Here is a 15,773-nt window from a genome sequence, read left to right on the forward strand (position 1 = left end):
CGATGGAGACATTTGTATGTAAGGAGAAGGGTTTTATAGATTATCCTCCTCTTGACTGGGAGCCAGTGCAGATTACGCAGATTAGGTGATATGGGTTGATGGGGCTTCGAGAGGGTGACTAGTCTTGCAGCTGAGTTTTGGATGCGTTGGAGTTTGGCGATTTGTGAGTCTGGTGGCCCTTGAAGTAAACTGTTGCAAAAATCTAGGCGACAAGTAGTAAACGCATGCGCAAGCTTTTCTGTGGTGTGCGGATCGGGGAATTTGCGGATCTGTCCGATTTTATGAAGGGCAAATGATGCAGACCGACAGATGCTATTGATGTGTGTGTCCATTTGTAGATTAGGTTGCATTGTAACACCCCGGTTTCGTACCTTAGAAACGGGCTGGATGGAAGAGTTGCCGATATGAACAGGGGGAGTTGAGTATGGCTTCTAGGGCAGGATGTTTAATATGAAGGACCTCCGTTTTGTCTGCATTTAATTTCAGTTTATTTGCTGTGGACCATGATTTGATGTCGTTAAGGCAGAGTTCTAACTTGGAATGGCTGTAGGTCGATCCCGCTCTTTCAAAATGATGTAAACTTGAGTGTCGTCAGCATAAATCATTTGTCCGACACCGTGGGCCTCGATTTATCAATCGAATATTTATGACATTGTAATGACGATGATCACAAAGATTTTGACAATTTTTGTGATTAGGATCATGACCTACTAAACATATTGGAGAGCGGAATGAATTGTAAGCTAGAAAAAGAAAACAATGCTGAAAAAAATGCTTAAAATATTAAAGCCTATTAAAAAATTCAGATACAGTTGTATGATGACTTCAGCATGACGTAACGTCCACTGTTTTTCAAAGAACAAATTGTTACCAATGTGCGTACTTTAACTTCAACAGCCTTATAGTTCACTAGATTTTGAGCTTAAAAATGCACCTATAATATGATGTCACGTGACCCATGATGACGCCATTATGACGTCACTTGTCAATGCACACATTTACCCTGCGATCTCTATTTGTGCTAAGTTTGGAATCGATCTGATTAAAGACTGTCAAATGTTATACTAAAACAAAACTTCTTTTTTAAAGAAAATATCAAAAATCTGTTGATGACGTCATTGTGACGTCATTTTAGAATGGGCATACTAATAACATTATGTAACAACCACCAAGTTTGATAACAATCGGACCTTACTCTTATAAGTGTTTAACATATCGCATTTGATGACATCATGAAGTCGGATGAATAAAAGTGTTAAATTTTTAAGCAGAATAAAATTGAATATATTATAAAAATCATAAAAAATGTTCCGATGGCGTCATCATGACGCCATTTCAGATTTTGTGTACTAGTACATTATCGACCCACCCACCAAGTAACATGACGATTGGACATTCCCTTATATGTTTTTTTTTTAAATCGCGTTTTTGATGACGAAATAATGACGTCACACAATTTTCACAATTTTGTGAATGAACCTGTTACCTAACAAACATAATACAAAAGGAATTTAGAATTTAGCACATTGCGTTCGTGAGATATGGCTTAAAGGTCCAAAATTTCAAAAATAAATAGAAAATTACAACTCAATTATTACCTATAACACATCCCGGTCTACCTACATACAGAGTTTTAACCCAATCGGACTTCCAATTCTTTAGATAGTGGGTCTTAAAGTTTGCATGTTTAAGATGACGTCACGTGACCCATGATAACGTAATCGTGACGTCACTTCTCGGGACACAAGCTCACTATGGGGTAGTTCTACATTGTAAGTTTCATTAGAATACAAGTTTGTTTGAGGTCAAAAGTGGCGTGGTTCATAAACCGTGCACAAAGTCTATTGGATTTGGGTTAGAAATAAAAAGAAAAAGGGAAAACTAGAGTTATGTCTGTTTGAAGAACATAACATAGGCTTTTCTGCATAAATTGATAAAAAACGTTGATGATGACGTCATCATGAATTTATTTCAGATTTTGCATACCATTAACAGTATCTACCTACCCACCAAGTTTTAAGTCAATCCAACTTACCCTTATATGTGTTTTGAAAAAAAAATGCATTTTTGATGACGTCATCGTGACGTCACACATTTGTCAAAAATTATGTGCACATACCTATTACCAAACAAACATAATACAAGAATAATTTTGAATTTAGAATTTTGGGTTCGAGAGATATGGTGATAATCTTTAAAACTTAAAAAAACGATATAAATTCACACGATGACGTCATGATGACGTCACCTCATTTTTTTCTATAACACATCCCGGCCTACCTACATACCAAGTTTCGACTTACCGATCATGAGATATATCAAATTATAAGGCACTTCCGGTTTGGACCGGTAGGAAGGGTCACGTGACTTGGCATGCAGAGATAAAATGAAGATACTGTATTATTCTATTAATTCCCACAAAATTTAAGTTCACTTGTGTCACGGTTGATTTTATATTGATTTTCAAAGATTAAATCTATAAATGTTAATTGCTTGTAATTTGATACACGATGACGTCATTATGACGTCACCTCAATTCTTTACCTATAACAGATGCCGGTCTACCAACATACCAAGTTATAACCCAATCGGACTTGCAGTTCTTTAGATATAGGGTCTAAAAGTTTGCACATATAAGATGACGTCACGTGACCTATGATATCACGACGTCACGCTTCGGGACACAATAACACTATAGGGTCTTCACTTTGGACAAGTTTCATTAGAATACGAGTTTGTTTTAGGTCCAAATTACCGCGATGAATTAACGTGAACAAAGTCTATGGGATTTGGGGATAGAACAAGAAGAAAAAGTAAGAAAGAAAAAAAGAAATTAAAAAAATCACAACAAAGACAAATATTCATCCAACTCACACCCATTGGGGAAGTTTTGTGTCAAGCCCAAACCAACCGATCAATATTCTTCTTTCGGTCCTGGTATGAAAGATGTAACAAGCCCACAACAACTAGCCTAAAGTCATCCAACTCAGACCCATTTGGGGAAGTTATGTGTCAAGCCCAAACAAACCAACCAATATTCGTGCAGGCATTGAAAATGCATTGATGTATTAAGCCCAAACCAACCAATATTTATACAACGTGGACTGATTTGGGAAAATAATATATATGTCAAGCTCAAACCAACCAACATTCATTCCAATCGGCCTCAGGTATTTTTTGTGTTGCTTTTAGGGTTTATTCATATTGACTTCATCGGTTTGTTTATGGTATTACTATTTCATTGGCAAGACATTAAACTGCATCCGTTAGCTGGCAGCAGGGCGACGTAGGGGGTAGAAGGTGCAAACTAGATATCGTCTTTCCCAGTCTATCCACCACTACAGTCTGGCGAAAATCCTACTTGTAAGACAACGGCAAAGGTCACAAACTCCAGTAAGCGGGGCTGTGCGGGGCAACCAACATGCTGTCCAATAGTTGGGCTTTTGCTCTCCACTGGGTAACGTTACGCTGGTCCAGAGGGTACCAGCTGAGGGAGGCAAATCTTTGCTTGTACCTAAAAACAAATTTGCGCAGTTTTGCCAAACTATTACATTAACAACATTATGCACAACAACTTAACTTGTTATCACCAACCTCATTTTTCCCCACTGGGGCCGTGGTTTGTGAAGTTGCTACCAGAGAGAACACAGTTCTTGCTCTTGGTGCCGATAATAACGGGCCAGCCCCAAGCCCATCTGGGAGGATGTGCAGAAAAGCCCTGATGAAGCCCTGATGAACGTCTGGTGTCGGCATTGCAATATCGAATCGGACTGTAAACAACGTACCGAATAAGCCAACACAGTTTAAGATCGGATCATGACTCTCAAATTTCCTGTTAGAAAGGCAGTGAATTATGATGATTATAAGTTATTATGCACCGACATTATTAGCATATGATAAGGTGAAGGACACTTTTTACGAACAACTGTCAAGAGTTCTGAAGGCAGTACCCAGTACCAAAAAAATCATATTGCTTGGAGATTTTGATGCTCGGAAAGGGCCGTCAAACCTGGTTTCGTGTCCTTGGAAAATTCGGCCGAGGTAACGCAAATGACAACGGAGACTTATTACTCTCTTTGTTCACCGAATTAGAATTTGCCATCACAAGCACTGTTTTCAGGGTTACCCAAAATGGTTCCACTCATGGACACATCCCCAATCGAGGCATTCCCATCTGCTCGACTATGTTCCCGTTAGACGTAACGATCTGCAAGATGTCTGCATCCCTCGTGTAATGAGAGGTGCTGAGCTGACAATTCAACCGACTATCGAATGATCTACTCCAAACTTTCCATACGACTGCATGTCTCCAGACGCCGCAATGCACGGAAACCCAGCAGAAACTCAATGCATCTGGTCTAGTACCAGAAACGTCAGTAGTTGCGTCTAGCCATTAGCAATGCCTTGGATTCGATTAGTGAAATGTGGCGGGAAAACACTGCAAAAAGTGTGGGTCGCTGGAAGAAGCACTGATCATCTTTCAGCTCAGCAGTCTTCGACACTGCGCAGAGGTAAAGCAAGCCGCAAACACGCTGACTGCTGGTTCAACAAAAACGGTGCAGGAATCGATCAGCTGCTGTCAGAGCGACGCCTTGCACATTCCGTCAAACTCAGCAATCCCACCACTAATTGTTACAGTACGATGATGTTTCTGAAGCTCCTTACTTAAAAGAACATTATGTCTTTTGATACTATGGTTAAAGGTAGTAACTGAGACTTGACCAGGTCCAGCAATGTGGGATCAGTCAGTTGCCGTGTCACGCGTAGCTGCTCTATTTTGTCGTCCACACAACTGACAGCAACGCGAGGCCAACGAACGATGGCGTAAAAATGGCTTCAGAAATTCGCACTTTTCATGGCAAACCACAACCGATCCAAACAAACAATGTTGTTTCAGGTAGATGAAGATCTACCTCATATATCCACCGAAGTATTTTTTTTCTCAAAAAAGGATTCCGATGCATTTTGACGATATTATTTCACGGACAAATCGACTAAAAATTAGGTCATGCAATTTCCGGGTTTTTTTTCGAGGGAAAGAGTGAACCTTCATCTACAAAAAAATCTCGTGAACGTGATGTCGTTAATACTTCAAGAATTCGATATACACCTTATGTTTCCAACAACTTCCATTTTCCACAACGCGAAAAGATCGTCGCCATTGTAAAGCATAGAGCGAGGAACCCAAACACGGTGTGACCTTGCAGATTTCTGAGCTCCTAAAATATTCACAAGATTCCTGTGCACAGTCAAAGGTACACAAGAACACCAAAATTTACCTCATAAAATATTCACAAAATTTCAGATGGTAAGATTATGCAGAATCTGAATCAAATTTCGCTCATTATATATGCACAAGAATTTTACAGACAATTTACACTGCATTTTACACAAATTCATCATGAAATCTTAAAATAACCTAAGACACATTTTTGGACGGATTTTAACTATATGTACATGCCTATACGTGCTTGAAAAATGGGACAAATAACTTAGACTCCGGGAAGTGGACAGACTTCCCTTTTGACAAAGTCCCCGCTTGAAATTTGCGTGGGTGTGAATGAGGCGGGCTGGAAAATTTCCCCCGCCCCGCCCACCCTCGAAAAAAAAAGATCAATTGAGAATACGATAGAGAAAGTTCAAGGACTCTGGGCAATAACGTTCTTGTCCCCTCTAGAGCATATCCTGGCGACGCCCATGGTAACGGCATAAATGCGCTGAGTATAAACCGTCCTTAAAACGTCGTCGCCGTACAGCGAAACATCTGCGTTATCGCAGATGTACAATGTTATCAGTCAGTCTTTGTGCATTCAATCTGCCAGCAGGTGGGCCATCCGAGATCTTCAGCATTGTATGTTCTGAGTTGTAGAAGATTTTCAGCATTTTTCTGTAGAACCACATTCCTAGCGCTTCCAGTCTTTAAATAGATTTTTGATGTATAGTCCATGTTTCTGCTGCATATCAGAGTGGAAATGATAAAGCATCTCAACAAACTTAGTCTTAATTTGAGGATTAACTTTCTAGCTGTCAGTACAACCTGTATATTCAGAAATTTGTTTCTGCTATGCCAATTTTCTATCATATCTCTGTTTCACAACGTCCATCCTGTGTGATTGTATGGCCAAGATAAAGGTATTTGTCCACTTCCGTGATGATACATCCGTTGATTGCACTCTAGTTTGAGGAATTTGTCTTACTGCCATAACTTTCCTCTTTTTCGGGCTCATGTCGATTTCATATTTTTCACTTCTTTGGATTTGATTTCTTTCAAGGATATCTGCAACAAATGCAGTGTCATCAGCATAGCGCAGGTTACTGATGCTTGTGCCTCCCGGTTTACATCCTGGTAAATCTAATATATCTCAAAATATTTGCTCTGTATAAAGGTTGATAAGTTTAGGATATAAGACATACTAGTGAAGTACTCTTGATAGGGAAACTTTCGGAGAGACCATTCCGTGAACTCACACATGCCGTCTGGATCCAGTATGCGGACTGCTTGAGATTAAAGTCGTTGCTGTCGATGTTGATTTTTTCAGATATTTCATTATTTCTGTGTGGTATATGCCCGATTAAAAGCTTTGGAATAATCAGTGATATCAATATATGGGTACAATTATATATGAGGTTCAAATAATGAGGTTTGCTATACGACACACCAATAAACAACTTATCTCTTACATGAGGTTTGTACCAAGACTGAGGGTTACTTTAACAACTTTATACAAATTAGTAAACCTCTTTCAGTAATTCCAGGAAGTAAACCTCACAGAGTGGAGGGTTATTTTCCCTACCAAAACCTCTCAAATGTAACTCTAATAATCAGCTCACGTCGCAACGGTGGGCCCCAGGTAAGTTTACTCCCACTAACCTTAATATGGACCGATAAGGTCTGGGAGCTCTCGGTAAACCTCTAGGGTCAAAGACAATAGTGGGGCGGGGATCTCCCTGGGCCAAACCTAAGATCGTTGGGACCAAGTCTGACACCTATTAGCCTTATTTGTCCCGCACCCGGTCAATCGTTGGCATATATCCTCACGCGCGCTATGCACATGCATGTAAAAATTCAGCGCGAACAGCGACCTCATGCAGCCACTAATTTTTTATGCAAATCAGTTGGGGACGGTCTCGAGCCTTGGTTCAATCGTCGGCAAAAGCTTATGTTTTTCTTTATTTTGCGTTGGATTTCCAGTGCACGACCTCGTATGCGAATACAGATAAGTATAGGCGGGGCTAATTTGTGTCCAATCACACCTTGGTAAATCCGGACGTCATCAAATTGTTTGCAGCTAGCTATTCGCCTTTTGCGGGCGTGACAGGAACCACAGTTTTTGTGCATTGGTGCCGTGTGCAGAGACACATACATACTGTACATGTACAGTGCCACGTTTTACTAAGCAAGTTTCCCCGCAACGATCGACCAATAAGAAAACGACATTTAAGGTCAACTTAGGCTTTTAGCATAATGAGCATCGCCCCCTAAACCTCACATGGACGATTGAACCAAGGCTCGATAAAAATTTAGTGGCCGCCTGAGGTCGCTGTTCACGCTGTAATTTTACATGCATGCGCAAAGCGCGCGCGTGAGGATATATGCCGACGATTGACCGCGTACGGAACGAATAACGACGACAGCATTGACCAAGGCTAGACACTTATTAGAGTGTAGCTGATCTTCCCGAACCCAAGCTTTCCCAAGACGAGAGACCACTCAGAGCGACCTCAAGGCTTAGGGAGCAGGTCCGTTTTGGAGGAAATATACCGCCGATTATGATAATTGTGATTACCCACTGTTAATTGCACAATAAACCAACAACAAATACGCCTGGACAACAGGAAGGTCGGCACCACAAATATAATCGTAATTTATTAAACAATAATCAAGAAATATGCAGTAGTGATTGAGTTTTGATGAGGTTGTTTATTATCAGGGTCACTTAAGAGTCATTTCGTGTAAATACTTCATATAAGTGTCCACGCTCGATTTTTTTTTTTTTTTTTTTTTTTTTTTTTAATACTTTGTGGGATGAAAGGACTTTGGGAGCAAATAACCAAAATAGACTTTTTAATCCGATACTTTGCCCGTTGTCATGGTTACGGGCCATTATGTGTTTTTGGCCATTTTTGGTCAATTTTGAGGCAGCAAAATTTATTGCGTTATTTTCAAAGGCCATCAAGCCAAACTGCAAAGTAATGTCACAAAAGTAACTATATCACGACAAAGTATCATCCTTACCCTTACAGGAAAAAAATAAAAACACTTCTGAAAAAATCTCCTGATATTATATTTAGGCCCTATAATACAGCATGTTTTTACAACTAGCGAAATTGCATTTTTTACCCCATTTTTATCCCTCCAAAATGGCACTTGTCTCAGAATAATTTCCCTTCGGCTATGGTTAGTTCAGACATTGGTCTTTTCATATATGGTGAGAAAATTTTGGGTTATTGTATAGCCTTGGTGCAGTAGTGTTCCAAAAATGGTAAATTTCACAAAAAACTTTAAAAAGTGTATTTCCAGTGTTTTCCTTTGTTTTGGGCAATAAACTTGTATAATTGGTATTGTTCATGATTCTAGCACATTTTCACAAACAGAATCAGACTGTATATCATTTTTAGACCATTGGATAAATAGTAGGTCGTGCACTTCCCCCCACACCTGGCTAGGCCCCGCCCACTCCACCTGTGCCACCGAATTTTGAACGTGTATGTTGCATAACGAAACAAATGTAAATAAGTAATATGCAAGTGAACGCTTAAGAAATAACATAGAGTTCCTTTTCACAGCCTCCCCTTCCCCCACCCCCAGGGGCATTGCTTGGGGTTGAGGGTGGGGTGTGACCACCCACCAATAACTTAGCATTGTCGTTACAATCATTGTCACATGGGCAAAACTCATGTGATTGCAAGCCGCAATGAATAATAATGGCCATATCCATTGTCCTCTGTTTGAAGTGCACCATTATTCAAATGATGTCCAGTCCTTCCCCTCCCAGCTAGGCCCCGCCCCTTCCTTTGCCACCAAATTCAGATTTTGATTTCTGCATGTATTTGCCTAAATTAAATTGTAAATAATAGATATCAATTTGAAAGGGAACTTTTTACGATCTACACCAACAGCCGTTTCACAGATAGCCCCTTCCCCTGCCACCCCCACTCCCAAAGATCAAAGAGAACCACGCCCTCCCCAACAAGTCAAATAGTACAATTTTGTTGAGATTACATACACATGCATATTGCCTTGGGGAAAGTCTGAATTATGTAAGGTGGCTTTTTTACAACACGGGCAGCTTGAAATATCCGAAAAGTGAGGAGGAGAAGGGGTGTGTGTTTCGTGGGGGCTGGGTAGGGTGGAAAGGGTGATCTGGACACATGCATATACGCTTTACACATTTGTTTATATTGCAAGCTACTTTGGAATTACAGTAAAAGGTGTGGTGAACAAAATGACGCTTATTTTATAATTTTCAAAACGGAAAAGATCTGTCGATTTAGAGAGCAACTAACCCTTATTTGTTTATATTGAAATACATGTACTTTAAAATTGCATGAAATTCACTCTGACTCGACTTGGCTATATACATGTAGTTAGGGTCTGAAGTATTTTTAGTGGAATTGTCCTCCAAATTTGTATTTGCCTGATCAACATGAAGTTTTGTGGCACCAAATACACCTCTGTAGTGTGCTTATTATTACCATGGTAACCGTTGTAAAGACATCGGTGCTAATAAACTACTTCAAAAATACTTCCATTTTCAAAGCCTATCACGGAAGTATTATCCTATGACTGAAATTCATGGCTATATAATTAACAACAACACATGCTCAGTATGTAACGTGGCCGCCATTGGTGCGAGAAGCGCATGTAATTTTCACCTTTCAATCTGTACCATTTTGTTTGTTTTGATGTACGTTTCTTATAGTTATTACATGAATGAATTGCAGAGCATTAAATAACATCACCACAATTGTGTATATTTACTTAAGTTGTGCCGATTCAGGTTGAAAACCCACACATTTTTGGAAAAAAATCAGTAACTATAAGTCCCTATGGCAGTAACAATGGATGCATACAATTGCTTGACAGGGATGAATGTTCACACAAAAATACAGAAATTATGCCCAAAATGTTATCTAGACAAGAGTTTGGAAAAATATATAAAAAACACCTCTAGTGGTAACAGCAATAGAACCAAGTATGTCATATTATAGAATAATGGTCAACCAATATTTTCCTGCCAAATCGGTTGTAGGAAAATCGGTCAAAGTATATGCAAATCAACATGGGATTACAGTGTGCTGTACCCCTCCCTTTCAGAAAAAAACCCAAATACCCGCCAGAAAGGGTTAAAATCTGTAAGCACTTGCGGTTCGGTGGGGAAGTTGATTTTTTTTATAAACACATTAACAAGACTTTCCCTGCTTGTATACAAAAAAAACCTGTCATTCATAAGCACCAATACATTTAGATTGCTTGCCATGTAACAACGGATGCACCACAGAAGTGTGGCCATGTTCACTGTTGACAGTTTGGAAGAGATTCAAAATGTCATGCTGATTACGAAATTACGATTTTGGAGGGCATAGCAGCACCCATAACGGTACTATATTCGACTTTTATTTGCTTGATCTAACCATATTTACACGTTCAATTCAATCAATCAATATAGAGGCCATTTTGAGTTTTCACTAAAGTGATAGTTGTTAAAGTACATGTATTTTAATATAAAAATATGAGTTATTTGCTCTCGTAATCGCAATATCACATCTCTGTATTGAAAATAATAAAATAAATGCAAATTTGTTAAAACAAATTTCAGAATTATGTTCATGTACCATGTACATGTATCCATATTACAACCCCCCCCCCCCTGCGCTTTCCAGATATTCCAAACCACTCCCACGTTGACAAAAAAATAGCGAAACCTACATAGGGTATGTAAATATGTGGACTTTCCGCAAGGCAATATCTAACCTTAACAATAATACATATTCCGTACTATTCTTTGGGAGGGGAGGGGTAGTTGTTCATAATGAACACTGGAGTAGGAAGAGGGGTGGCAGGGGGTGGGCTGTAAGACGGGTACGCCTGTTGGTGTAGATTATGAAAGCTTCACTGGCAAATTGACATCTATTATTTACAATATTAATTTAGGCAAATACATGCAGAAATCAAAATCTGAATTTGGTGGCAAAGGAAGGGGCGGGGCCTAGCTAGGAGGGGAGGACTGGACATCATTGGAATGATGGTGCACTTCAATCAGAGGACAGTGGATATGGCTATAGTGGCTACAAGTACTATAAGGCTGCAGACAATATTTACGTTCAGGATGGTTTATTATCCACAACAAGTAACTCAATTTACGAGGCAAAGTGGAACAGTGAAAACATCGGTGTGACATGCGATTGAACGATGAGAAATCTACAGTGCGCGAACTTTGACCTTAGTGTTCACACGCTGTCCACAGAGGGCGCACTAACAATAACACTACAATTTGGCTACTACAGGAGCCCCCTACCAGTGAATGTTAATGAACGAAATCTGTTAGAGGCCAATGCACATGGCGACCTGATCGCGTTCTGGTCACCACAGATGGAGCAATCACTGGTTCAGGTGAGTGAGACAGAGTTTGAGTGTCAGAATTATGCTCATCAAAATAAGCAGGCTTAATCCGATCAATGCATACAGTGTCTGTGCGACCAGCAATGTCAATGACAAAGTGTTTGTCTGCGCGGCTGATAACCCTGTATGGTCCGTTATAGGGTGGCTGGAGGGGCTTGCGTACACCATCATAACGCACGAAAACATGTGTACATGTATTCAGGTCCTTCGGCATATGAACAGTTCGCTGTTGCTGTCGACGGGGCGGTGTTGGGTGGAGCTGACTCATGGAAGCCTTGAGCCGGTCAACATAATCTGCTGGGTCCAACAGTGGGGCAGCGCTGTCAGGCTCGAAAAACTGGCCTGGCAGTCTTAGCGTGGTGCCGAAAACGAGCTCAGCTGGACAATGGCCCAAGTCTGGTTTGACAGCAGAACGAATTCCCAGCAGAATAAGTGGGAGTGTTTCTGTCCATTTCGTGGGATCATCTTGCGCTTTAAGTGAAGCCTTGAGCTGGAGATGTAGTCGTTCGACCATGCCGTTTGCTGCTGGATGATAGGCTGTAGTGTGTATGTGTTTGCAGCCAAGGAGCTTGGTGAGGGCGCGAAACAGGGCCGATTCAAATTGACGGCCTCGGTCAGTTGTCACCGTTGATGGGGTACCGAAGTGGGAAACCCATCTATCAACGAAAGTTCTGGCGACAGTCTCGGCCGTTATGTCGATGATTGGTATGGCCTCTGGCCATCGGGTGAAGCGATCCACAAAGGTGAGTAAGTAGCGGTACCCATTGGATAGCGGTAGGGGTCCCACTATGTCCAAGTGCACGTGGCTGAATCGAGCATCAGGAGTGGCGAATGTACCGAGTGGAGTATGGGTGTGTCGGTGCACTTTCGCGCGTTGACACGCTATGCACTCACGCGTCCACTGGCGAATGTCGCGATTGATACCTGGCCAGACGAATCGTTCGGTGATGAGTCGTTGCGTTGCTCTGATACCAGGATGTGCGAGGGAATGAAGCGAGTCAAAGACAGTTCTGCGAAGACTACTAGGCACAAATGGACGTGGTGTGCCTGTAGAAGTGTCACAAACGATCTGCGATGTCCCAGTAGTCAGTGGAATGTCTGTGAGATGGAGTGATGTCGAAGCTGTACGAAGTTTCTGCAGTTCATCATCACGTTGTTGCATGTCGGCCATGACATCAAAATCGATGGCAGATGGGAGGGTGGCTGCATTCAGCTGGATCCGACACAGTGCGTCAGCTGGGGCATTGTCAACACCCTTCACTGCTCGAATGTCCGTGGTGAATTGCGAAATGAAGTCCAGTTGGCGGATTTCGCGTGGAGCGTGTCGGTCTGGTGATGCCTTGAAGGCATACGTGAGTGGCTTGTGATCTGTGAGGACATAAAAGTGACGTCCTTCCAACATGGCACGAAAGTGGCGTATGGTCAGGTAAATGGCTAACAGTTCCCGGCCAAAAGCGCTATATCGAGTCTCCGCTGGTTTGAGTTTGCGTGAGAAGAAGGCGATCGGCTGCCAAGCGTTGTCAACTCTTTGTTGGAGGACAGCACCAACAGCGACGTCTGAGGCGTCAGTCATGACACATAAGTCTGCATTGGGCTGAGGATGTGCGAGGGTGGCAACATTAGCGAGAGCTGACTTGATGTTGTCAAAAGCCACTTCAGCTGCGTCAGTCCACTGCAGGCTTTTCGACTGTCCGCGGGATGTCGTGAGATCAGTGAGCGGTTGGAGGATGGCAGCTGCGTGTGGTATGAACCTCCGGTAGAAGTTCACTAACCCAAGGAACTCCTTGAGTTTGCGCTGTGTCGTGGGTCGTGGGAACTCGCGGATGGCTTGGGTTTTCTCCCCAAGTGGGCGGACTCCCTGGGAATCCACGCAGTGACCGAGGAATTCCAAGGACTCCACACCAAACTGGCTTTTCGCAGGGTTGATGACGAGTCCGTGGTCAGACAAGCGATTGAAGAGCTGGAGAAGATGTCGTTCGTGTTCTTCCGCATCAGCACTAGCAACGAGGAGATCATCGATATATGCATAGCAGAAGTCGAGTCCGCGGATGACACTGTCAATGAATCTCTCAAAAGTTTGCGCGGCGTTTCGGAGCCCGAAGGGCATTCGCACAAACTCGTAGAGTCCGAAGGGCGTGGTGACTGCAGTTTTGGGGATGTCGGTAGGCTCCACCGGAATTTGGTGGTAGGCTCGCACCAGATCGATTTTGGAGAAAACCTTGGCACCATGCAGCGATGACGAAAAGTCGTGGATGTGCAGTATTGGGTAGCGGTCTGGAACTGTGCGATCGTTGAGTGCTCGGTAGTCCCCACAAGGTCTCCAGTCCCCTGGGGTCTTCTTTGGGACCATGTGGAGGGGTGAAGCCCAATTGCTGCTTGATGGCCTGATGATACCAAGTTGCAGCATGTGGTCAAACTCCTGTCGAGCAATGTTCAGTCTATCTGGACGAAGGCGACGAGGACGAGCCGAAACCGGTGGACCGGTCGTGGTGATGTGATGCGTGACGCTGTGCTTGACTGACTTGTCATCATAGCATGGTCTCGTGATGTCCGGAAACTGGGCTAGTAGTGCACGGTATGGCGATTGGGAGTCGACTGTTGTAAACATTGGATGAGGTGAGGGTTGACTGCACATGACACCATTGACACTGATATTGGTCGTGGCATCTAACAATCGACAATGGCGCATGTCCACTAACAGGTTGAAATGGCGTAGAAAATCCGCACCGATGATGGGCTGGTGGACGTCTGCAATGACAAATACCCATCTACATGTTCGTCGGTGCCCTAAATCCAACGTGAGTGACCGTTCTCCATAAGTTGAAATGGGCGAGCGATTTGCAGCTTGCAAGTGACAATCTTGTCGGGGTCGCTGGCGTTCAAGTCGCGATGGGGGGACAACACTCACTTCTGCCCCAGTGTCAATGAGGAAGCGTTGTCTTGTCGTGCGATCCATAATGTGGAAGAGGCGACCATGCTTTTCGCCAGCAGTGCCTGTCGCCGTTAGTTGCTGGCGGTTGCGTTTCCCGGATACTGACATGGCTGACGGCATTTGCGAGCTTGGTCACCGAAAGACGCATGGTACCAACACCAGGAAGAGAGATCAGCGGCTGCCGAATCTCCGGTGGATGGAGTAGGTGTCTGTGATCGCGAGCGATTACGGGGTCGACTGCGAGAACGTGGGCGGCGTGACAAGGCTTGTACTTGAAGCGAGAGTTGACCGATTTCCTTTCGCAGGAGTTCCAGTTCTGTCAGCGGTGCAGGCATGGCGGGGGTACATGCAGATGTTACTGGTGCAACCGAGTTGACTTTCACGGGCTGCTGCTGAAAGGCAACATCCATGATTTTGTCGGCAAGTTCAGCTAACGGCTCCAACTTGACACTTTCTCCAGTTGATGCCAACACCATTTGCACATTGGGTGGTAGTCGCTGCAAAAATAGCTGGCGGAGGATTGATTCCTCAAGCACGCGTTCCCCAAGTAATTGTCTCATATGGCGAAGCAACTGGGTGGGTTTACGGTCGCCCAGCACCTCGTCATTGAGGAGTTGCTGAAGGCGTTTCTGTTCAGTTGCTGATGTTCGTTTGATTAGTTCTTCTCTCAAAGTTTTGTAAGGGTTCTCTGCAGGAGGGGCGAGTAGCAAATCGCGCACTTCCTGAGCAATTTCGGGGGTGAGGGCAGACACAATATACGCGTATTTCGTGGCCTCTGATGTGATATGTCTGGTAGTAAACTGGGCCTCAACCTGGGCGAACCATACGTACGGATCGGCAGGCCAATACGGCGGTAGTTTTATGCTTACCGCAGTCATTTGTCCGCTGTGCCCGCTCGAAGTTGCAACATTTTCTGCTCCGTGCTTTGACTCCATTTCGCGTATTTCCACCGTCAGGGTCACCAATTATAGTGGCTACAAGTACTATAAGGCTGCAGACAATATTTACGTTCAGGATGGTTTATTATCCACAACAAGTAACTCAATTTACGAGGCAAAGTGGAACAGTGAAAACATCGGTGTGACATGCGATTGAACGATGAGAAATCTACAGTGCGCGAACTTTGACCTTAGTGTTCACACGCTGTCCACAGAGGGCGCACTAACAATAACACTACAATTTGGCTACTACATGGCTATTATTCATTGCAGCTTGCAA

The 15,773-nt window shown here is 43.0% G+C and overlaps 1 protein-coding gene across 1 annotated transcript; it reads right to left on the minus strand.

Moving 5' to 3' along the window:
• Window positions 1-14,626: 14,626 nt before the first annotated feature.
• On the minus strand, window positions 14,627-15,490 carry LOC119736759. Its single transcript, XM_038210770.1, has one exon. The coding sequence runs from the start codon at window positions 15,488-15,490 to the stop codon at window positions 14,627-14,629; it is 864 nt and encodes a 287-aa protein (XP_038066698.1).
• Window positions 15,491-15,773: the final 283 nt, after the last annotated feature.

This window comes from Patiria miniata, unplaced genomic scaffold (assembly GCF_015706575.1).
Source record: "Patiria miniata isolate m_02_andy unplaced genomic scaffold, ASM1570657v1 HiC_scaffold_3, whole genome shotgun sequence".
In the NCBI taxonomy this organism is placed as follows: domain Eukaryota; kingdom Metazoa; phylum Echinodermata; class Asteroidea; order Valvatida; family Asterinidae; genus Patiria; species Patiria miniata.